General features: G+C 39.0%; 1 protein-coding gene across 12 annotated transcripts in view; it reads left to right on the top strand.

Moving 5' to 3' along the window:
* Positions 1-22,946, top strand: part of MITF (melanocyte inducing transcription factor) — a 346,270-nt gene that overhangs the window by 232,499 nt on the left and 90,825 nt on the right. The window contains exon 5 of one of the 12 annotated variants that reach the window (XM_079934786.1): positions 13,762-13,846. The exons of 8 other annotated variants lie outside the window; for them this stretch is intronic. In XM_079934786.1, coding sequence (XP_079790912.1) covers positions 13,762-13,846 — 85 coding nt within the window. Of the gene's footprint in view, positions 1-7,701; positions 8,306-13,761; positions 13,847-18,597; positions 18,938-22,946 lie in introns of those variants that run through there. 3 more of the 12 variants (XM_079934794.1, XM_079934785.1, XM_079934791.1) reach the window with 3 other exon arrangements.

Below are 22,946 nucleotides of genomic sequence, written 5' to 3' on the forward strand. Positions count from 1 at the left end.
TCTGTGTGCTATGTGCCAAGGAGTGGAATTATTGGGTTATAAAGTATGCACGTGTCCAGCTTTGGTGAGTACTACAAACCGTTTCCAAAGTCTTTGTACCAATTTACACCCACAGCAGCAGCATCTGAGTGTTCCAGTGGCACTATTCCTCGCCAACATTTAGTAACGAACCTCTGTTTCATTTTACTGGAAAATGTGTAGGATCTTGGTAGAAAGGGATGGTGAGTGCATGACAGGTATTCCACCCAAGAGGAACAATTTAATCAAGAGTATACAGCTGGGGTTAGAGAATGAGTGCAGTAGTTCCCTGTTATCCACAGATTCAGTTATCCATAGTCCACCACCATCCAAAAATATTAAATGGAAAATTCCAGAAATAAACAATTCAGAAGTTTTCAGTTGCACACCATTCTGCGTAGTGCGATGAAATCTCGCGCTGTCCTGTGCCGTCCTGCCCCAGACGTGAATCATCCCTTTGTCCAGCATATCCAGTCTGTTAGTAACTTAGTAGCCATCTAGGTTATCAGATTGACTGTCGTGTTCAAGTAGCCCTTATTTTACTTACTGATGGCCCCAGAGTGCAAGAATAGTGATGCGGGTGATTCAGATATTCTCTTACTGTGCGTAATTTATAAATTGAACTTTATCCTAGATATGTATGCATAGGAAAAAGCATAATATATAGAGAGTTCAGTACTACTCATCCATTAGGGGTCTTGGAAAGTATCTTCCATGGATAAGAGGTGGGGGACTACTGTATGTTGTTTGTAATGTTTGTACTAGTTATAATCGTTGAGACTAGAAAGATAAGTTGGCCTTGATTGCCAGTCTAAATAAGACATTTGAAATTCATTCATTCTGTGTTGATAAACCATTAATTTTAGTAAAATAGTAGCATGGAAAATGAAACACTGCTTCTTGCAGCAACATGGATGAACCTAGAGATCATCATACTAAGTGAAGTAAGTCAGACAAAGACAGATATCCTATGATATCACTTATATGTGGAATCTAAAAAAAGGTACAAATGAACTTATTTACAAAACAGAAATAGAGTCACAGATGTAGAAGACAAACTTATGGTTACCAGGGCGAAAAGTGGGGGAAGGATAAATTGGGAGATTTGGGATTGACATATACACACTACTATATATAAAATAGATAACTAATACGGACCTGCTGTATAGCACAGGGAACTCTTAATACTCTGTAATGACCTATAGGGGAAAAGAATCTAAAAAAGTGGATATATGTATAAATGATTCATGTTGCTGTACAGCAGAAACTAACACAGCATTGTAAATCAACTATACTCCAATAAAAACGGAAAAAAAAAAATAAAGCAGTAGCATGAAAGCAGCAAAGCCATGCTTTAGGAAGAGTTATCTAGTAGTAGGTTTAGGATGTACTGCAGGGAGTGGGGAGGGCAATTTAGCAGTCCAGGCCAGAGCAACTTAGCAGTCCAGGCCAGAGCTTTATCATGGCAGAATAACTGTGAGGGCAGAGGAGATGCAGTGTGGTGTTGACAGGTAACATATGATAAGTGACCAGACAGTGGAGGGTTAAGGGCAAAGCAGAGTGAGAGATACCTCTGACCTGATGGTACCTTAGCCAGATAGGTCAAAATTATCCTTAATGAGTGGGCTATGCTTGTTATCTCTATATCTTCACTTTCCTTACACTCCTTTTTAATCCTTCATGAAAAATGTGAAATATACACATAGAAGAGCACCGAAAACCTATCAGTAAAGAACAATAAGATGAATAACCGTGTCCCCAGTATTCATCCTGAGATATAAAGTACTCTAGAAGCCTCACCTTTGATTACATCCTCCTCTGTATCCTACCCCCAACTGAGTTCACCACCACCCTGAATTTTATGCTAATCACTCCCTTGCTTTTCATTACTGTTCAGTGTTGCTATCTATGACTGCATGTCTAAACTAGACTTTGAATATAAACAGTGGAGCCATATGGCAGTATTCTGTGTGACTTGCCTTTTTAACATTGTTTTTGATTTGAAACATGTAGAGGCATATAGCTGTAGTTTATTCATTTTCACTGTTGTGTCCATAATCTTCAATTTATGGATCTATTCCTCCTTAATCCTTACCCTCTGTGCTGTGGCTTTAATCACTCAACATAATTTTTTCACGTTGACAAAATACTGTGGCATATGTAACTCAAGTATGCCAGTGTACTGTGTCCCACCGACTTTAAAAGCTGTCTGATAGACACACTGAAGTTTTTGCTTATTTATTTAACACTTACAGTGAGTTAGAACTACTCTGTCTCCTGTATGGGAGAGCTGCTTACTTTAAAATAGAGTTTCTCACACGCAGCACTATTAAACATTTGGGGCTGGGTAGTCTTTATTGTGAGGGGCGTGCTAGGCCTTGTAAGGTATTTAACAGCACCCTGGTCTCTGCCTGTAGATGCCAGTAGCACCTGCCTCCCCGTCTGTAACAACCAGAAATGGCTCCAGACATTGTCACATGTCCTCTGAGGACAAGACTGTGCCGTTTGAGAACCACGATTTTAAAGGATTAGGAGTCAATGAAAAGGCATTGAGTTACCATGACTGACAGGAGAGAATCATCAGTGTAACCTTCGTCTTACTTCCCTGCTGCCCCATCCTGGCTCCAGGTTAGAGGTGTATTCTTGTCTTTGGGCAGTGGACCTTCCCTGGTTCTGGAGATCAGCCATTTCCTCTTGCAAGTGCCTTGGCCGTTTCACTCCATGCTGGTGACTGTTTTCTGTATTCTCTCTATACCTGCCACTCTCTTTGCTCTGATCCCACCTACCCTAGAGGTAGTCTTTACTTCATGGGTCTGATGAGAGAATCATGCTTACTGCATTTATAAATTGCTTCCATTTCTCCCAAAGCAAAGGAAAAGAAATATTTTTTGAAATTGTCAGTTTAAAACACTATAATAAACCCATGTTAAACCAAAGTTAAAAGTGCCAGTGAACTATAAGATGATCATATTTCAAACGTTTTTACAGCATTATTGATAGTTTGATATTAATTTGGGCTTAGGAGTTATGGAACATATGCAGAGTGGTAAAATGATGGGACCTTTTGATCTTCAAAATTAAAACTTTGATCTTCAAAATTTAAATTAAAATATATTTAGGTGGTACATGGCTCTCCCATAACTTTTTGTATGGGTTTTTTTCATGTCCAGCACAAACCTGTATGTGAATCCCAAAGCATTATAAAGTTGGCTCCATCTAGTGTATAAAAATATTATACAGCTAGGGGAAAAAAAAAAAACCCAAAAACTCTACTGGGAATCTCCTCTGGTACTTTATTATGAAATTAGAAAAAAGGCAAACCAAAACAAAACTGGACTATAAGCTATATTTGTGCCCCAGGAGATAACACAGGCAGAAGTGACCTTCACAGTGTGAGAGGAGAGGTCATTATATATTGAAATACAGCATGCCTAACATTTTGTTCTAACAGCCTTGCCTTTTTTTTTTTTCTGGACGGAGGTCTTGTTTACAGGCACTATCAACAATCGTGGCATCACTTCCATTGTGATATTCTCGGTCCTACTGGCCTGGCCCCTAGTTTTCCTGTATGGAATCATATCTGTCAGTCATGTTCACTTTCCACAGTTAGGAAGTGATTAGGACTAGGCCCACGTACTATGATTTCAGAGCCCTAGATGATTTTCTTTATCAGACTGGAATTCTTTGTAGCTGTTCGCTTCTCACTGCAATAGAGTAGCCACTATTTCTGGGCTGTGTTTAATCTTGTGTCCACTGAAGGATTCTGACACATTCTTCATTTCTCTCAATCAGGGTTCCCAAATTTGAGCCATGCTCATACTAACTTCATGACCTTTGCCCCCATATTCCATATGGAGGCTTAAATAAATTAAAAATATATATTTAAAGGAAATGCTATAGTAAATGGCAACGACAGATGGATGTATGTGTAAAATAAATATAATGAAATTGGAAGAAAACTTAGATCCTGACTAGGTGTGTGGTCTAGAAGGGCCTGAGTATGAGATCTGAGCTGTTTTTGTTACAAAAGGCAAGTGTTTCGAGATTGAAGACACATTAGCATCAAAAAGACACTTTTCCTGGGATGAAAGACATTGGAATGGACCTTTCTCACTGTGTAATTCCATGGTCATTGAATGTGGAGTCTGTGTGTCTCCATTTGAGACCATCCTGTATCCCACACTTTGAGAAACTTTGCTCACGATTTACCATCTTTGCCAAAGGAAGTTTGTCATGCTACCCCAATCTCCAAAGGCCTTGTTTCCCATCGAAAGCCTTTTTGAGTAATTCTTTCTCTTCTGAGTACTTCCTTACTTCTCCCATTAAAAAGTAGAAATTGTGCTGATATTTCACATTTTCTCCCCTTTTTTTCAACTAGATTAAGTTATTTGAGAACAAACATTGTGTGTTTTTTACATTTCTAGTGGCCATTAATTTAACTCATGCTTGGTATAAATATTCAGGGAAGCCTGCTTCATTCCTGTTTTTGTTTTTTTGTAAAGGTAGATTACAGTCAGAAGTGACCAGAAAAAGCACCATGGTCAATTCATTAATCATTTAACCCATTGACAAATAGTTACTGGGTTCTTTCTCTGGGTCTGGAATTGTGCCTGGTTAAAGAATGAAGAGGTGAACTAAACAGACATGGTTTATGCCTTCATGGAATTCAGACTCTAGTGTGGGGTGTGGGGAACAGACCACTAAAGAGGTGGCTCCAATGCAAGGTTCTAATTTTAGAATTAGTTTGCTTCTGTGATTGTTGAGTGGCTCACAGAAACTTGGCACCGAGAACCCTAGCGAGAGGTGTGTGGGCCCTGGAGTTTCAAACCCCAGATCTGCAGCTCATCAACATCTTGACTCTAGGCAAGTTACCTCACTCCTTGTCCCAGTTTCTTTATTTAAATAAAAAGAGATAAAATAAAGGTACAGTTATCAGTGTGATGATATGATGAATTCTCTGTCTTTTCTCTTCCTCCCTCTTTTTTTTTTTTAAAGAGGCAGAGACACAATCTCATTTTTTCAGATTTTCAGATTTTCAAATTCCCTGCCTGGCACACTAGGAAATGAAAACACGTCGATCCTTAATCCAGTATTAGAAAGCAGATGTCCGCATTAATGGGAATATCACTGTGGATGGCACGTAAAGATGGCAAATTCATGCAGCGTCCAAATTGTCTGTTTAAATTAATAAATGATTTGAGCATTCAGAGTTACTCCAAAACATTTCTGTCTTCAGAGTTTAAGGGCTATGATATATTATTGATGTACCTCAAGCATGTTGAGTAGTGCCTGGAAAGTAGTAGGTGCTCAATAAATATTTGTTGAATGAATGAGTTTTAATAAAAATCTTTCTATTTTTCTATCTTTTACTCATGATTTTGTCCATATCTTTTAAAAATGAGCCAGCATTGTTTGATACGAGGAGCTTAATAAGCTTGAATGGGAGTGGTGGTGATTCTCTGCAGCTCCATCACCAGCCTCATCTGTAATAGCTGGCGAGTAATAAATACTTGGTAAATGTCAAAGTGAGAATTAGGTAGTTTTGGTTAGGCACTATTTTTTATTTTTTAAGAACATATAGCTTAATTTTTTCAAGCAAAGATTTCATTTTTATGTTACTGCATAGCAGTATTACTTGAAATTACAGAGGCTATTAATTTAAAATATTGGTTACTTTAACATTTTACTATCAACATAAATATACGCTTTGATTATAGGACTCCCTAGCGTGTAAATTAGATTCAGAATGCTAATGTGTATCAAGCTTATGACGATTGATTAGATTTAATCAACAGACAGGAAGGATTTCTGTGCAAATATTATTTTTCTCATTTCAAATCCTATTTGCTCAGCATAACTGAAACAGGATGTCATTAATATAAGAGTGAGTATAGAGATGCTTTAGAAGTTTGGGAAACTTGATTATGGACATAAATTTAACCTATGGTGATCTTCTGAACACAGAGAGGTTTGATTTGTTATACTTTTGCTTATTTAAATACACTATTTCCTGCTTGACTTCTGAGTATGTTTATATAGTAAAAATACAAATTAAAAACATAACTGACACATCGAGCCAGAGCTGAAGGTTCCCTGGGCTAGCAGTTTTGTCTGTAGCTAAGACAGTCATTAAAAAAGCATTGGAAGTTGTCCATTATCAGAAGAAGTTTCAGATCGCCATCAACATCTTAGCTTTTAGTCCTTCACTATGAATGAATATGTTATTCACAAGTATCTCTAGACCTTTCCTGAGCTTACATAGTGCATGGGGTATGTGTGTGTCTACAGTACACCGCCACACTATGCTGTCTCCAGTTGAAAAACGGTGCTAAGTTTACGTCTGTTAAGAGAGACTTATCAGTTGTTTACTTATTTATGAAATAGTGGACCTCTCAGAGATTTGCTGCTCACAGGCCAAAGTCACTGCCCTGGATTCTTACCACATGTTGTACAAATGAGAGCTTTCACACCTGACACACTGTCGTAGCACCTTCCACCATAGCACTGTGATTTTCCATGAGAAGCAGTCTGTCTGTACCTTCAGCTCAGTTTTTGGAATACAAATATGGGATTTACGTGAATGGAATAGAAAGTCTAACTGACAGAGTACCCTTCTTTATTTTCATCCCTTTTCCAGTTCCCCCTTGGACAATAAAGGATTAGGTGGTTCTTTGAGCTGCTGATGCCTTGGTGTCTCGGAGAGGGAAGCTGGGGAGGGATGGATTTACCTGCTTTGTAGCCAGGACCTCAGCTAAGGTGGTCTGTGGAGGCCACTTCTGATAGCTGAATATTGTGTTGCTTTAAAATACTTTAATATCTTGACTCTTGCTTGGAAGAAGAACGAAACTGATGTCTTTGTTGATGACGATGGGGTTGAACTCTCCTGCTTATGTCCTCAACACTGTTAGGAGGATGGCAGACACACCCTATGTGCTTATTTGCTCTTCAGGCTTTAATTACTTTTAAAAAGGAGTTACTACAGTAAAAGACAAGTCCACATTTTTCTTTTTAAATAAGTGAAAAGTCCTGAAGGCGAAGATTTCACTTCTTATAAAGTCGTAGTGTGAGTAACTTTGTGCCCCCCCCCATGACAACAGCATTATCTTTTCCTATTTATTTACCTAGATAAGGAAAGTAATTGCATTTTTACTAAATTTCTCCTTTGAGGAAATGCCATCAAAGTGGCATAATCTCAAATCAGTGTTTCCCTCCTCAAGTTTGTGTTGTCTCACAAACTTGGCTTATTTTGTAGATTGTGGTCTGCTTATTGAAAATACCCCGCTGCCATTTATAGAGAACAAAGAGACAGCTCCTGAATCGCCTTTAATGCAGAGCAAGTATTTGTTTTGAAGTGAACTCTAACAGATAATATCAGAGAGCTCAAGGGAAGGAACTAATCTCTCGCATTGATTATTTATGAAAGACCAAGCTATTATTTCATCTATTTCTCCCTTCATTAATTGCTTAAAGATTTACTTTGACAGCATTTGAGATGTCTCTTTGTAGATTATATCTGTATTCTCAGGACAGAGTTTTCTGAACAGTTTTTAAAAAAGCATTATTTTTTTCTTCTGGATATTTGTATAAGCATCTAACATTTCTTTCATAATGTTGACATGAGCCTAGATTAAGTTTACCTGGGGTCATCTTGGTCTTGTCTGCATTTTCCTTTTCAACCTTAAAGGGCTGCTTTGTGAGCCAGGTACAATGAGCCGTCTTTCAGAAGGTGCTGTACCATCATTGTTACAGGGAGATCTGTTCCTGGTAGTAGAAAAAAAAAAAAAAAGAAGAAACAGGATGAAAGAGATAAACGTTACTGAGTGGTACTGAACACTTATTTCTGCAGGTAAGTAGTCATTAAAAATTTCCCTCAGTCATGCTGTGAGGGGTTCAAATTAGAACTGCTGGGTTGCCAGTTCCTTGTAACTTTGTATCCTAATACTTTATCCATAAAAGTGAGTTGTGTTCAGCAACTAAAAGCTTCCAAATGAAAAGTATACAATTGTGAGTCCCACTTATACCTATTGACTTCCTAATTAATTAAATGCCATCATCAAATTATATTTCATAGCTCCTTCATTACCTGATCTTTTTCATTTTGTCACTCATCCATCCATTCTTCCATCCATTTATCCATCCATCCATCCATCCACCCACCCACCCATCCATCCATCTAGTAAAAATTTATTGAGCACTTACTTTATTCCAGGCACCGAGAATGAAATAAATACAAAGGAAGAACCCTGCCCTCAAGGATGAAAGACAAACAAAATGATTAGAAGTTGGAGTAAGTGCTATGAAAGAAAGAAAAAAAACATTTACTGGGAGAGTAAATAGCAGAAGTGGGTGTTCCTGCTTTAGGTAGGATAGGGGGCAGGGGAAGCCCTCCCTAGGGAAGAAACAGAAAACCTGTGAGACCTCATCTGAAAGGTGGGAAGGAGCCCCCCTGGGAAGGAGCCCCTGGAGCAGCCATTCTGTCCTTCCTCCTCCCTCTTACCATGGGCCTGTGTACGTGAGTTTGGGGTTTCTCTGGGGCTCACCCCAGAGAAGCAGAGCCTCTTGCATCTTCCTGTTTATCTTCCCCACAGCACTTGAGAGATGTCTCGCAAATGCTGCGTGCATCAATAAATGTTTGAGTAAAAGGGCCTTTCGGTGGCATCTTTTTCCAGAGCGTGAACACGATGGCATGTGGGGAAAAGAGTGTTTGTTACTCTGGAGAGTAGTTTGTGAGTTTTGTAATCACTTTCATGATACTCGTGAATCAAGGCTTTCACTCAACATTCAAAGCATATTCATTGAAACTCCGAGTGAACACTTTAATATATCGAACTATTCAAGTAAAGACTTCTTTATTCAACAAATAAAGGGAACTTACATTCTTGGGTGTTTTTCTGTCACTCTTGGAGAGATAATTTACATAGAATGTATTATATATAATTATGTATATTATGTTGTATAATAGTGGTTCCCAGGCCTTACTTCACATTAGTCCTTTATGAGAATTTTTTTAAAAATATAGAATCCAAAACGATGCCTTTGGAGAGTCTCAATCATTTGTTTGGGGAAAGATTCTTGACATTTGTATTTTTAAATGCTCCTGAGTTGATTTTAAGGAGATGGAGTGGGGAGAAATGTCCCCAGGTGCTTCTGATAGGGATACACGTTTGGGAACCATTGGCTGGGATCACAATAAAACATGAAGGGTAGGTGCTTCCTAAATTGTATGTAGGGGCGTAGTTCATGGGTCAGTATAGTCCTTGGCATGTATTAAGTCCTCAAATGTTAACTATTTTGAGGGTGGTGAGTAGAAGTAGTTTACTGAAAAGAGCAATAACTATCAGAAGGAAAGATAGAAGAAAATGATGTGCTTTGGGGGCAATAAAACATTTGATACCCAAATAAAACAAGAAGAATTCTGACTGTGATAAAAGAGTGGTTCTACTTTTCTTCAGCTGAGTTTTGGACTGGATAACAAGTAAAACCTCTTATCTCTTCTCTAACATGTTCAACATAGTGATTGAATTTTTCCTTCAAAAAAGATTGAGGCCCAAATGTAGCCAAAAAAAAAAAAGAAAAAAAGAAAAAGGAAAAGTTGGCTGTCACTTGGATGTTTGATAGTTTTAAGTTCCATTTTAGTTAAGGTTGTCTTTGAAAAAGGTCAGTAAGAATTCTGATGACTCTAGTTGATTTGCTGGAATTTGGGGCAAGGAGTAGTAATTAAGATTTGAATTGTATTGGAGTACAGGTAATATTTTTATTCTGCATTCAGCGTTTCGTGTTAAAAAATAGTATCTTTCTTTTTCCTCTGCTACCAATTCTTAGTTTGTGTTTAAATTTAGGGTTTCAGTGTATATATGCATTTATGTATATATGTGTGTGTTTATACATGTGGATTTATATATGTATATGCACTTAGGATACATATCTGAATAGTACAAATGTGAACAAGAGAGTTGCTTACACATTATAGATTAATCCATTTTAAACGTATGAACATCAACCATGGGCTTTTTTTTTTTAAACATCTTTATTGGAGTATAATTGCTTTACAATGGTGTGTTAGTTTCTGCTTTATAACAAAGTGAATCAGCTATACATACACGTATATCCCCATATCTCCTCCCTCTTGCGTCTCCCTCCCACCCTCCCTATCCCACCCCTCTAGGTGGTCACAAAGCATCGAGCTGATCTCCCTGTGCCATGCGGCTGCTTCCCACTAGCTAGCTATTTTACATTTGGTAGTGTATATATATCCATGCTACTCTCTCACTTCGTCCCAGCTTACGCTTCCCACTCCCTATGTCCTCAAGTCCATTCTCTACGTCTGCGTCTTTATTTCTGAACCATGGACTATTTATTCTACTAGGTTCTAGGGATACAATAGTAAACCAAACAGACATGGTTGCTGCCCCTCAGAAGACATTTGTTGAATAATTGCATGACTGCTTGAGGGGCAGTATCGTGGAAATGTATGTAATGTTTTATGAATTTTGTAGATGGTGTCAGATGTGTAAGTCAACCTTTATTCCATTTGCCAGTGGGTATTTCATTGCTGTGTTCAGGGAGATCCCCCAAGAACATTAGCATAATATAGATATTTCTGAAGTACCATGAATAAGTTGAACACGTGCCCCTTAAAGGTAATTTTACTTGAACACTTATGTAAATGGTCAGCGGTTAGCCTCCTTGGGGTGGTAGATTGTCCAGGACAAAATGTCAGGCGATGTCATTGGCGGGACACGCCAGGGGAGCATTTGCCACCACATTCTGTCCCTGCTGGAATGGCTGGAATTGATTCCATTGGTTTCGTGATCAACGTTTGAGAGCCCACAGAGGGTACAGATTTTCCCTGTGTGTAAGCATGTAATAAATCAGGGTTTCAGTTGTAAAACTTACCCGGGTGCATTGTAACTTAATGCAGCTTCAAATAGTGTCCAAGGTGGGAGAGAGTCCAGCTTGGTCTTTGAAAAAAATCATCCCTTTAAGGTCCTGATATGGTAATTTCCTTCCCTCTCTGTTTTCTTTGATCTTCCAGTTTCTTTATGTTTTTTTTCACTCTGTTGCATTTCCATTGGTTCTGTAGATTGGTCAGTGTGCATCGAGAATAGACAGTTCCAACTACAATCATAATTGTAAGAGCTGTTTTTTAATTGAGAGCTTACTGTGTGTCAGACTGTGCCATACACGTTACATATATTGTTTCCTTCCGTTTTAACAATAACCTACAGGATAGCCATTTATCATTTCCCCTTTCTCAAGTGAAGAAACTGGGACATGGAAAGTTTAGTAAATTTGCACAAGGTCACAGAATGAGTAAGTGGTGGGATTTGAACCTGGTTAAGTTGACACCAGAACCTGTGTTCTTCTTTTTTTTTTAATTAATTAATTAATTAATTTATTTATTTATGGCTGTGTTGGGTCTTCGTTGCTGTGTGCAGGCTTTCTGTAGTTGTGGTGAGCGGGGGCTACTCTCCGTTCCAGTGCACAGGCTTCTCATTGCAATTGGCTTCTCTTGTAGTGGAGCATGGGCTCTAGGCACGTGGGCTTCGGTAGTTGTGGCTCGCAGGTTCTAGAGCACAGGCTCAGTAGTTGTGGCGCATGGGCTTAGTTGCTCTGCGACATGTGGGATCTTCCTGGACCAGGGCTTGAACCCGTGTCCCCTGCATTGGCAGGCAGATTCTTAACCACTGCGCTGCCAGGGAAGTCCAGAACCTGTGTTCTTGATTTTTATGCCAAACTGTGTTAGAGGCAGGAGAAGTGAGGTGTGGAGTAGGTTAGTAAGGGGAATAGTGTGGCATCTTAGTCATCTGTTAACCCTAGTACCCAGCACAATGCCAAGTGTGTAGAAACTCCTCAATAACTATTGTTAATGAATGCAATCATTTGCATCAGGGACCTGGATTCCCCACCCCACCCCCATTCCTTCTATTTATTGGTCTTTAGCTTTACCAGTAATCTACCCACTTTAATCCACTTCTCTCCACTCTTGTCCCTCCCCCTCCCCCATAAAGTATCATCACCTCCTACTAGGACTATTGCAGTAGCCAATCTTGTTCCTTCTCTAGGTGGTTCTCGATATAGCAGCCGCCAGAGGGACCTTTCTAAAAACTCTGATCTGAGCCCATCACTTCCCTGCTTACAACCAACCTCTCAGTGGTTTCCTGTTCATCTTGGAACAAAATCAGTGACTCTTCTGTGATCTCCCAGATCCTGATGGTCTGGTCCTAGCCACTGCTTTAGTCTCACGGACGCCAGGATTTCCCTTACTCTCTGTCCTCCAGCCACAAAGAATCTTCCTTCTAACTCCCCACTTCAGGATTCTTGCACATGTCATTACCACTGCTCAGAAGACTCTTCTCCCATGCCCCGCTCCACACCCGTAACTCATGACTGATACCCCCACTCACTTCTATGCCCAGAGGCCCCTGCCTAAGGGAAACCTTTTCTGACCCTTACACTTTAAGCTTTCCCAGCTCCTTGTAGCATTTACCACATTTCATTATATATTTGGGTGATTATTTAATATGTGTCCCACTAGACTGTAAACTCCAAGAGTTTGCACAGTGCCTGGGACGTAGTAGGTGTTCCATAAATATTTATTCTACAAAAGAAAAAATGAACAAAGAATAAAAAGAGCCAGAAATAGCTTGTCGGAGACTCCTGGCTGGATATTTGCTATTATTAAAGGGAAATTAAAGAAAGATAATTTCATTACATTATAAAATTCAAGTTGGATTATGGCTTATAGAGACTGCATTGTTTTCCAACTATGTACTTCGGAGACAAACTCTTAGGCACAGAGAGGTGAAGTAACTTGCCCAGGATACACAGCTAGTCCATGTCAGATGTCTTTGTTCTGACCTCTGAATTGTGTGTAGGGAGAAACAGACATATTTTCATAAGTGGGCAGGACATCTTTGGTGTGCTGAGTCTGTAGGAGCTGCATCAGTATTTGATAATATTGAGGTCATGTCACAATTTTAAAGCATGTTTTGAGAGAGCATGTATTATTATTTCGGCACGTTCAGAATTTAATTAGATGACAATCTAAGAATACACAGATGTATGGCCTAAAGATGTCCTAAAAGATAGTGCCCACAGTTGAAGCAGCTTGTGTTTGACTTCCACCAGGACTGGGCAAGGGTAGCCCTCCGTATATTCTTGGGATCTGAGGGTAAGGAATGTTGTCCAGATCTCTAGCTTGTCAGCAGGAGAGCACGTTCGGTAATCAAGCTCCAGTTCCAGAAATGCCTGTGCGTGGATGCAAAGCAGCTAGAGGTGTGTGATGAGCTGATGCTAGAGGTCTCCCCAGTTGAGAAGGGGCAGAAGCTGTCCCACAACCCTCCTGGATTCTGTGGGTCTTTTAAGTGTTAGAAATTCACCGGTATGTGAAATTACCTCAGGTTTCCCATTCTCTGTAATGCGCAGCCACTGCAAGCCTCCACCGGTACCTGTCTGTGCTTGGGAGGGCTAAGTAAGCATCCCAAGGTGTCACCTGGCTGCTGGGTTGGATTTCTGGTGGTGCCTGTGTCCTGGCGAAGCCCCCGTTGCAGGGTGAGGCAGCATTTTTGTCCTGCAGGTACAGTAGGTACTGGATTAAACAGGTCTGCTGTTTCAGACAGACACCAGGCACGGTTGTAGCACGAGCTGTGCTTGGATTGGAGTTTCCAGGGCCTTATCAGGAGCCACCCCTAGTGACACAGCCAGTGCCAGAACTAACTTTGACTTTCACTCTTCACCAAGGGCTTGCAGAACACCTTAAAGGAAAAAAGATGGAGGCGCTTAGAGTTCAGATGTTCATGCCCTGTTCCTTTGAAAGCTTATATCTGTAAGTGAAGTTTTATTCTGGAAATAATCCTGGGACCACTTGACAGGAGTTTTGTTTTCTGGTTTTGTTTTTTGTTTTTGTTTTTTAAGGGGAGGACAGAGAAAGGGGAGGTACTATTCGGAGTTAAAAATACTGGAACTGTTACTCTGTGACTGTGGCTTTAATCGGCTTCAGCTGTAACCTCTAGTAGGTGGCTATGACAAGGATAACGACTAATTTGTGGGGGGAGGCAGGATTGAAATGCTAGCCCATTAGCTCTGCCTTCTCTTTTGAAATGGAATGTTGGTCTTAAATTAATCATGCCAGAAAATGACTGCTTGAAAAATCTGAGTGAGAACAGAGCTTGATTTATGATTACTAGGTAGACTGCAGCCCAGCTTTGTGATGAATAAAAAAGGGTTTTCTTCAGGAAAACGAGCGTGCTTAGTGACATTGGTCAAAATTGCCCCATTGCAAACACTTTGGATTTTTTGCTTTCTCCCCCCCTGCCCCCCCATCCCCCCCAACTGTGGAGTAGTAACAGTTGCATTAATAAACATCTCATTTGCATTTCTGCATATTGATTTTTTTTTTCTCTTTGAGAGGAAAACAAAACATCCAAAATCAGAATCATCTGTCTGGCATAGAAATGTAGAACAAGCTTGAAATTGGCACTTTCAAAGAAATACTAAAATGGAGAAATGCTAAATGGATCATAGCTCTCCCCTCCCACTCCCCCATTTCCTTCAACATTTACTTTAAATGTTAGGCGATAAGATTTGAAAACAATACTAAAAGCTGTGTCCCTAAGTGAATAAGCATTCAAGCAAATCAACTTAAGCAAAAGCCACCTCTGGAGCTTAATAATTATTTACTGAACGTTCCTGGGTCATGAGAGAGGTTCTGATTAAGTCAGAAAAGCATTATGTTCAGCAGCTTGTGAAGGTGTGTTTAAAGACGGCAAGAATAATGGAAAAATACTAAATGTAGCAGAACTATTTTGAGAATTTGATTCTGAAAAAAATAAAATTCCCATAAATGTAATTGTGGTAAAAGTTCCTAATGTTCAGTAGGTAAATCTTTAAAAGGTTTTACAGTAGCTTTTAAAATTATTTTTCATTTGCTAATTTTGCTGTATTGTTTGCTTTTATAGATGTTTTTCATTGTATGTCATTAAAACAGTTTACTCATTTCTCTAAAATGATAGAACATTTTATGAACAGAGTATACATAATTGTGTATTTAAAATGTTGTGCTGTTAGAAATGTTATAATTTTCTGCTTTGTAAATCAGATACTAGTTAGGGAGATGATGGCTATTCTTTGTGATTCATACCCCACAACAACGTCCCCTAAAACGTACTAATTTTTGAAATATTTTTAAGCAAATTAATGGATATCATGATTGGATCAAACATGCCATTCAGCTTAAGGACAGTAGTGGTGTCATCCTTGAATTTACACCCAAATTAATTCTTAATTTCAACTACTTTTGCTTAATTGATTTTGAATTTTTTTTTTTCCGGTTAACTAAAATACTGGCTACAGGAACATGCTTCCTTTATGAACTCGCAGAATGAAATTCTTAGCACACATCTTTGACAAAACTTGTTCACTGAGCTGTTGCCCATTAACTTCTTTGTGCCTGCTCTTTTGGAGGGCACACACTGTGAATTAATTGTTTCTTTTGTGTTTTCCTCTAGGAAAGCAAAGAAACACCATAGCAGAAGGCAACATTGTAAGAGATTTGGCTTCCTAGAAAATAACTTGTCAGTTTTCACTAGTTTCAAGTTACTAGGAGCCTCAGAGGGTACCAATCCAGGAATTGAAGTACAGCACAGAAGAATCCATTGCCTATTACTTATTGTCTGCAGGGTGTGCTGGCCACTACGCTAAGAATCTTACTTGCATTAATACATTCAGTTCTCATACTTGCTCTGTGACAAAGGTACTTTTTCCTACCTCCATTTTGTAGATGACAAAATTAAGGTTTGGGCAGGTGAAAGGTCCTGCCCATGTCATGTAGCTGAGAAACGACAGCTGGGATCTCAACAGAGGTATTCTGGGCCCATGTCTCGTGCCTTTCTCTGTTCCATTCTGTGGATTCTCATTTCAGATACTGAATGAATTGATGTTTCTTCCTCTGCCTTTTAATTAAGTGTGTTTCTCCGATGCTCAGATTTCTGGATTATCCAAACTATAACTCCTTTGAGCTTTTGAGTGGCTATGATTAGTCCAGTGCCACAGTATTTGTCTATCAAATGGATTTCCTTATATCCAATTCAATGTTGATTATAAGGTGACTGTTCAGGGGAGATGAAAACTCTACTGAATATATACAATGATTGTATGATCTATTCTGACTTGAGAACTCTTAAAACATGGAAGGAAAGTTTGTCTTAGAATTAAGGTAATACAGTAGGTCTCTAGAACTGAGCTTTTTGGAAAAAATGTGTTCTCTGCCACTGGATGACTCAAGCAAATGGTTTGACTAAAGGTCTTCCAACACTAAGGTTTTAGTGTTATCTGATTTTAGGAGGTGGGGTATTAGAATAGAGACACCAGATTTACTCTTTGGATAGATATTTATTTCATCCTGCTATATGCTAAGTATTTTTTAAGTGCTGGGGAATTTATATGTGAATAAAACAGAAATCTCTGCCCTCATAGTGCTGGCTCTATCTGGTCATGAAGGGCCAGGAACATTCCAGCTCTGTCCTTAAGTCTGGTTCTCATCCTCATGGTTCAGAGTGGCTGCTAGTCCTGCAGCCATTACAGCTAAATTCAAGGAGACATGATGGCAAAGATGGGTATCTCTTTAGGGAGAATTTTTGGACGTACCACATGACCTTTCTGCTTAAGTCTCATTGGCAAAACTTAGGCGTGAAGCCAACCTAGCTCCTGGAAAGCTGGGAAATGTTGTGAGTGGCAGTGTACCAGCCTAAACGAGGAGAAAATAGAATGGATACTAGATTGTTTGAGTTGTAGCTCTTAGGCTGAAACATTGATTTTTTTTTGTTTTTTGGAATAACTGTTATTTTCTAAAATGCCACAGAAATGAGCTATGGTATAACAGAGCACATCCAACTGGCTTAAACAGAAAAGGAGATTGAGAGTCCCTTGTAAATCCATATCCTATGTCCAGGGTTATCAAGACTTCAGGGATGGTTTGATCCAGATGCTCTGTGTCATCTAAACACTGGCTCCTTCTTCATTCTGCCTTCTCAGGCTTCTTTTCCCTCTTTCAACTCACATCACTGTTTCATTTAGTTTGGCTTTCTTTTCACATAGGTCCAGGAAGTTCCAGATTTATATCCTAGCATCTTTCCAAACATTAGTATACATAGAGGTCTTTTACCCCAGTATTTCTAGTCAATATTTCTATTTCTACTCAGCATAGGGCTGACTGTTATTGGACCATTTTAGAGCACAAGCACATTCGATGGGTATGCTGATTGGTCCAACTTACGTTGTGTTTCTATGTCTGGAGTTGGCGGCACCGCCATAACCTACCTCGGGAATGAAAAGTGAGGAGACTGATTTTTCAAGGTGAAATCAGGGTCCTTTGCCAAAGAAGTGGGACAGGATGCTGGGCAGGCACAAGTACCATGTGACCACCATAAATCATTACCACTCTTTGTAAGGCTGGCTTTTAAACCATGACAGGTGCACACATTCACTGCTCCTGAGATCACAATTGGTACTTTTGTCTTGATTTCCACACAGTATTGCAGACTTTGCATCTTGGTTGATATGTTCTAGACATGCAGTAATTGTTAAGCAATTAAGGCTTTTGAATCTTCTCTGACCTGTTGTGACGTTGTCTAGACAAGTGGACAGAGCATGCCCTCTGACTGGGGCAGTTATTTGAGTAGAGATAGAAGGCTTTTCTGTCTTTAAAAAGATCCTTCCAATTACTTTCACACTCATGTCTGAATTCTGTCATTAGATTGTCATAGTTTTGGATAAAAAGTTCTTTCTTTTAAAATACTCTTAAGTGGGATATCTTGTCATGCCATATCAATTACTTACACCTTATAGGCGAATTTTTCAGAGCCTTTTAAAGCATGGCGTCTAGATATGAATGAGATTCCATAGTCGGACAGTGTAAACAAGAATTCTACAACATGGTCTAGTGAAAGGCAGCTTGATAGGAGAGACAAGACGTGTGAGTGTGGGACCCTCAGCTTCATCCGCTTTATAGCTTTTTGATAGTAGGCTGACGGATATAATTTCTTCAAGGGGAATTGAAAGTTAGGGGAGCATGGAAACCCGTGGTGGCATCTGTGGGAAATGGAGGACAGTCATGGCCTTAAAATGAGGAAATGGCACCTTCATATCCTTGTTGGAAAATACCTTTTAGTAAGAGATTCTCCTTGGTTGGAGTGTATAGAAGTGAGAAACTCTCTTTGGGAGGGGTGAAAATAATCAACTTAAAAAACATCTGATGAGGAACGTTGCCTAGAAGAGCATTGGTCTAATATTACAGAGGTCTCAAACATTTTTGGCCGTCCCTCCTAGTTAAAGTAAGGTTTTTTTTCAAGCAGACTCTCTCAATGTGTTTTATTTTACTTATAAATTTTATACATGTGCCACTATACTAATACTATATTATAATATACAACATGTACAAAAATAGAAATGATGGATAAATTTTATATAAATTTTAATCTTTTCTTCCTGCACTCCAGGGTATCATTTTTTTGTACCCTCTTTTGAAGAATATTGATATATTGGGAATCTCATTATGTTCCTCTTTGATTTTGATGTAATCAATTATTGAAATTACTCTTACTGGCATCTGTCAAAGGTCCAGCTTAAAGAATACTAATCCTGAGTAGATACGGAGAGACTCCGATGTTTTCAAACTAATTGGGGTACAGGTGTTGAAAAGTAACAGTTTTAGATTTTTAACTTGCATATGATTGCTGGTTCTTGCTTTTTATAATACTTTCCTCCTTTTGTACCCTGGAGAGTAAAGAGCTCCAGAGGACAGGTGTTCTGTCCACTCTGGACACCATGCTACCCTCACGTCTAGCAGAACGCGGCCCTTGGACATGCTTTGCCAAAGCATTCAAATATTTGTTGAAGGAAAGAAGAGGAGGAAGACAAGGTACACTCTGCAAGTCTTTTTATTTCCTCCATGCCAGAAACCTGTAGTATTTATTGTCTGAGCTGGTAATGTTACCAGAAAAAGCTGGATGTTTGGCATGTTTTCATGTTTTTTTCTTGACCACTAAAACCAAGGTTGGTGATGCCTGAAGTGCACAAGATCTCAATTTTTGAAGCCAAACTGTGAAATCTGGTACTTTCATGTTTACATGAGTTATACTCTCAGCTATTTTAAGTGAGATATATATTTATCATATATATCATATATACCATATATCAGACATACCATATATTTCATATATATATCATGCAGACAAGTAACAATGTATTTTCTTGTTGGTACTTGCTTCCACCATTCACAATGAAGAAGCCATCTTTACGCTTACAAAGCGATGACTTTGGAAGGAATGGAAAGGTTAAGATAATGGAAGTGCTGATCATTCTAAAATGTTAGATACCCAGACTGCCATTTAAAAAGATATGTCCATTTACTGACTCTTATTTCGGTGATTTATGTGCTTGGACTTACTTTCTAAAGACTCTTAAAAATTTCTTTTTGCTGACAGAACAACATTTTTGTAGATTCAACCTGTGGATTTTTTCCTTATGATAGAGTAGTTGTGTTGTAACCATGACGATCCATTGGCAGTATCTGCACAAATGTTTTTGTCTGTTTGATTTTATAGCCTGTTTGGCAGGAGTAAGTAGTCCTTCCCATTTCATTCCGTTCAACATGTTGGGTTCAGTGTCAGAAGGACTCTTCAGAGCTCTTGTGAAGGTTACTGGAGGTGGGGAATGGAATGTGCATTTCCTCAGACATGGAAGAAAGTGTTCTGGTCTAAGAATCAAAGATGTGGGTTCATGTCCCAGCTCTTCTACTAAACAAATGGGTAATCTTAGGTGTTCTAGTTTCTAAGCATGGCATCCAAATCAGGAGCAGAGTTTTTGTAGACACATTGACTCCTAGGCCTTAGCTAACCTGAAGTCAGAATTTCTAGGTATAGAGCCTGGGCATTTTGACTTTAGACAGCAGATATTGTGGCAGCCAGCCTTTTGCATTTGGAAACCCTGGTAGCTTAACGTGTTCTCCGTATAGCTTTCTTACCTGTGCATGAGGTTAATTATCATGCCTTCCTGCATCTCCACTGTGTATGTGATTAGCCATTGTGCTTTCCTGGACATAATTACATTGTATCCAGTACAGGCAAATGCTAGGCTTTGAGCTCTATCACCTGAATGATTATAAAGAAGATTAGTTTTTCCTGGAGAAAAATGTTAGGATTTTTACTTTATATCTGGTGAGAGAACTGCAGGGTAAATTATCTTCCCTCCACTCCAGCAAAACTTTGTCAGATTCTCTGAATTAAATAGGGATCGCCTAAACCTTAAAAGGCAGATCTGCTATGGTCCAAACTTGCATATAGGCTTATGGAAATTCACCTCCTTGCATCAAAAAAGAAGTAGCATGTTCATGGTTTCATATTATTTTACTACTAATTTTTGAGCTCTGTTCCAGTTTATGTGACCTATGTTCTGGTTATCGTGCTAAGCTTTTTACATCTATTACAAATTTTAATCCTCCTAACAATGCTCAGAGGCAGATATATTAAACAGTCTATAAATAAGGGAAAACCGAAGCTCAAAGAGATTGACTGACTTGGCCATGGCCACAGGTTAGTAAGTGTCAGGGCTGTACTCTGCCTGAGGAATTGAAGAGAGGAAATGTAGGGGAAAGTGTATCAGCTCCTTCCTCCTGAAAGGTAAGTTTCAACTGACAACCAGATTCATGTCTTGGATGACGATGATATGGAGACCAAAGACTGATTCCTAAAGTCTGGTGAGGGGGTTTTGGCATCACTGTTAAAGGTGAGGGGTGGTCAGGCAGGTGTTGTTTGGATGGCAAGGTATTGGATTTCATGGAATTTCTGATACATTTAAGTGGTTGATCAAGGCAGTGGAATTAACTCTGAATTTAGGAACATACCAGATAATTCAGAGCACATGTCCACATACCTCTGTCATCACAGAGAAGAGGCTGACTTTGAAGGTTAAAAATGTAAATTCAGCCATCGAGGTAGGAACTTGAGTCACATTTATGGCTATTTATGTAAGTGTCCATATTCTAGCCGCTGTGTTGAGCACTTTAACTTAGCTCACTCAATCACTGCTGTACATTTAGGGGGTGGGTTTTGGAGAGGCTCAGAGAGATTGAGTGGCTCGTTAAAGATCAGATTGCTCAGCAGTGACTGAGCTAGAACTTGCGTCCAGTTGATGGCCGTCCTCCTTGAGTCACCATTGAGCAATTCCCACTTGTCAGGGAGGTTGCATGTCTGGCTTCAGTGATTCGGTAAGTGCCAGTAAAGGCATTTGTCTCCTCTTCATTTGGCTTTCAAAGGGTGATTTCTCGTGGTGAGAGGTACACCTTCCCATGTGGAACTAGATAAGAGCCAGATAATCTACATAATTGACTTAATTTTAAGGCATCGTAGAAAAATTATGTGACCCTGGCTTTAAACTCTATGAGATTAGAAACCAGGTGTTCCCAGCACCTGGTACAGAGGAAACACTCAATAACTATTTGTTGAATAAATGACCTTTACATAATCTGATTAAAAGGAATCAGACTGATGGAATTAGGATTATCTAATGCAGATTGGGCCCTGGATGAGTTCAGTTAGCTTTTAAAATTAAATGCATTGGGACAACTCTTCTTGCTTATTATTAGTAGTTTAAGCATCAGGTCCTCATTTTAAAAATAAGCTTTTGGCCACCTGTAATATTGTCACATAAACCTCGACTTTGAGTTTAAATCATTATGCTCATTTGACCTGGTAACATTTTGAAGTGTAGGTATCTTCATTTTTGTCAGCAAGGTGATAATTGCCCATTCAATTATTTCTAAGAGAAAGCAATGTTTAAAAGATCGAGATTAAGGCTGAGACTCTGAGAGTCATCTTTAACATGGAAATATCCCGCAGGGAGTGTGTGTAGTGAAGTGACTACTTTTTCCTTTTTCTGAGAAGATTTATTAAAATGTCAATTAGCTGAGCCCTGCTAGCTTTTCTTTTGTGGAATTTTAATTTATTTATAGGGGTCTACCATATAAATATGTATTTTTTTTCCTGTTAGGCTATTTCAGTAAATGCTTTAAATGATACTGTAGTTGACTTTAAAGTCTGCAGCCTTAGTGTGGTTGATAACTAGTAACTTTAACTTAAGACGTCGCAAGAATGCTTTACTGTTAATTGAAAGGATTTTCCCCCCTGTATCACGGCCAATGGCTCGTCTTGAGCAGCTAATTAGTGCGATTTTTCCACAGCTGCATTTGCTATGGCACAAAGGTTTGCTCCTGATTTTATCAAAAGGATCAGTCTCTCTGGGAATGTTTTAACCTGACAGGCTTTGAATAGTAAGACCATCTATTTATTTATTTATTTTAAAATAGCCTTCTTTTCTGGGTTTAGGAAAGTACATTTGAGCTCTGAACACATACTCAAAAGTGGGAAAATGCATTTTCTTTTGATGGCCTTTTAGCAGAAACTTAAGGATGGAGTATTTTTGAGGAATGGCTAGGTATTTTTATGGTGTGGATGAATGTATGCTATAAAAATAATACAGAGTATTTACATTGTTCAGTCTTGTACATCTGTAGGAAACTATAAAGGAAAGAGGGATTAAGTCTTCTGGGATTCTGAAGACTTCCAAGAGAACAAGTGTGCTGGATATAAGGCAGTACTTTCCCATCCTATTGTCAAAATACTGTCTGTGATGGATCCAGTGTCTTCTAGCCAAATGGTGGCTTTGATCACTCAAGTTATTTCTTCATGCTTGTAAATTAGTTCATGTTCCTCATGTTCTTCAATTAGTGGCATATATTCTGCCATTGAAAAAATACTATGGCTTTATTATGGTTTGCAGGGGAAAAAGTAAAGAGAAAGAAATTTACCTATAATTCCACTCCCACGGTGGCAACTATGATCATCTTGCTAGTCATGTGTGTATTTGTGGAC

Source organism: Stenella coeruleoalba (genome assembly GCF_951394435.1).
Source record: "Stenella coeruleoalba genome assembly, chromosome: 10".
In the NCBI taxonomy this organism is placed as follows: Eukaryota; Metazoa; Chordata; class Mammalia; order Artiodactyla; family Delphinidae; genus Stenella; species Stenella coeruleoalba.